Raw genomic sequence first — 2,303 nt, 5'->3', positions numbered from 1 at the left:
CACACACACACACACACACACACACACACACACACACACACACACACACACACACATTCATGTTTCCATCATTTAGACATCACCGTAACCTACATTCAGTTCTTGGAAACTTCTAAAACTGCCTGGCATTCCTTGAAGGACTGCATCTTTAAACTGCTGAGTTAAAGTGAGATCCCTTCGTCATGGAAAGAGGAGGAAGTTGTGACCATTTTAGTTGCATCTTGTAAACAGTTTTGCACAATTTGATGCAATATTGAGAGCTCTTTTGAGATGCATTTACTCTTAGAGAATATGTTTTAAATTTAGCGCAATATCTGTAAAAATGTTCAGAGATTTTAGCCACTTTCACAAAACACTTCAAGTCAGGACTCCAGCAAAAAACACAGCAGGAACCATAAGGTTCTCTCRCTCTCTGTGATGGACTGGGGACGTGTTCAGGACCCTGCCTCTCACCCAGTGACAAATCTGTGACCCTGAACAGAATCGAGCAGACGTTGTTCTCTCGATATCATTCTGATAATCTGTCACAGAATAAAGTCATGTTTAAACAGTCAACACAAATGTAATAAAAGTCACATTTTCAGGTATTGTAGTAAAAAGAAAACAACATAAATCTACCTGTGGAAGGATGGGGTTTCCTGCAGTTTGTATCACTGAAGCTACATGGTTGAAGTGTCCTGGTGGATGAAAGACTCCCAGACCTCCTTGCCAAGCTTGATGAGCCTCTCTCTCACGGGTCAACACTAGCCTGTCATACAACTCCAGGTCATGGGAGGCCACCAAGCTTCTAACCTCTGATAACAAGGACAGCTGGTGGTGGGTATAAAAAAATACATTAAGGAAGTAAGGTGAGTGAAAACTTGAGGGAGAGTGTGGTGTTTCTGTGCAGACAGCTCCTGTACCTTTGCTTGCGTGTTGAAAAGCTCAAACAGAGCCATGGCCAGTGGTTCCACACAGATGTGTCCCTCCTGATACTCCTGGAGGTAGTAGGACATGGTCTCCCTTTCCTGCTCAGTAAGTAGCATGCAGGACTGCTGTTCCAGAGACACCTGAGCTCCAGGTGGGCCAACACATCTGTATCCAGCCTGCTAAAGGACAAAAAATGAGAAGTAAAGTTTGATCTGTGACTTAAGATAACTGAGACAAAACAAAACTAAGAGTTTTTAAATTCTACATAGCCAGTGATGATGTCAAATCCTAAACCCACTCTTTATCATCCACTGCCAAAGGTGAAGCAGAAATGTTCTAAACCTAGTCACCATGGGAGAAATGCCATTTGAGGGTCAGGAATTCAGTTTAGGACTAAGGTTTGAATTAAGTTTAGGTTACATTTAGAGTCAGGTGACCAGTGAGGTTAGATTTAGAGTCAGGTATGTACCTGAGGTTAGGGTTAGGTATGTAAATGTGAGGTTAGGTTAGGTTTAGGGTCAGGTATGTAAATGTTAGGTTAGGATTAGTTATGTATCTGTGAGTTGAAGTTCAGTTTAAATTCAGGTATGTATCTGTGAGGTGAGGTTAGGTTTAGAGTCAGGTATGTATCTGTGAGGTGAGGTTAGGTTTAGGGTCAGGTATGTATCTGTGAGGTGAGGTTAGGTTTAGGGTAGGGGATCAGGGTTAGGCTGTAGATGTAATGGAAGTCAATGCAAAGTCTCCATAAAGGTAGCTGTACAAGATCGTGTGTGCATGCATATGTGTGTGTACTTGTACAGTAAATGCTACATTCAGAGGACCATCAAAAAGTTGAGGTCACAATCCATACTTATGTGATTTTGCTAAACTTGAGTCTATTGTGTGTACAGGTCCTTCTCAAACAATTAGCATATTGTGAAGTTCATTATTTTCTGTAATGTACTGATAAACATTAAACTTTGAAATATTTTAGATTCATTGCACACCAACTGAAGTAGTTCAAGCCTTTTATTTTTTAATATTGATGATTCTGACAAAAAAGGCAAAGAAAAATCAAAAATCCCTATCTCAAAAAATTAGCATATTTCATCTGACCAATTGTTGGAACAATATGCGTTGTTCAAAATGGTATGTCCGAATAAACAGGATTCAGCTGGGTTTCTTCTTCAAAACTTTATTTTCAGTCTTCTGACTCCACTCAGGTTCATTCAGCKCTCAGCAGCACAGGCCTCAGCGTACAACCTTGGACCAAATCAAAACAAACACRGGAGTTCTGCTCTGAGCAGACACTCTGCAAAAACACTGACAACTTCTTTCTACTATAATAATGAATTGACCTTATATTGTTCTTCCCTTCCTGGTTACACCCCAGAGGTGTTACCTTTTACGTCAGA

General features: G+C 40.6%; 1 protein-coding gene across 1 annotated transcript in view; it reads right to left on the bottom strand.

Annotated features, from left to right (window-relative positions):
- Positions 1-2,303, bottom strand: part of LOC106528751 (whirlin) — a gene marked incomplete in the record, with an annotated part of 22,854 nt that overhangs the window by 17,630 nt on the left and 2,921 nt on the right. Inside the window, 2 exon segments of the mRNA XM_014023997.1 lie at positions 619-810; positions 903-1,088. Coding sequence (XP_013879451.1) covers positions 619-810; positions 903-1,088 — 378 coding nt within the window.

This window comes from Austrofundulus limnaeus, unplaced genomic scaffold (assembly GCF_001266775.1).
Source record: "Austrofundulus limnaeus strain Quisiro unplaced genomic scaffold, Austrofundulus_limnaeus-1.0 Scaffold402, whole genome shotgun sequence".
In the NCBI taxonomy this organism is placed as follows: Eukaryota; Metazoa; Chordata; class Actinopteri; order Cyprinodontiformes; family Rivulidae; genus Austrofundulus; species Austrofundulus limnaeus.
The sequence above is the reverse complement of the archived record's forward strand: the minus strand, read 5'-3'. Positions and strand labels throughout refer to the sequence as shown.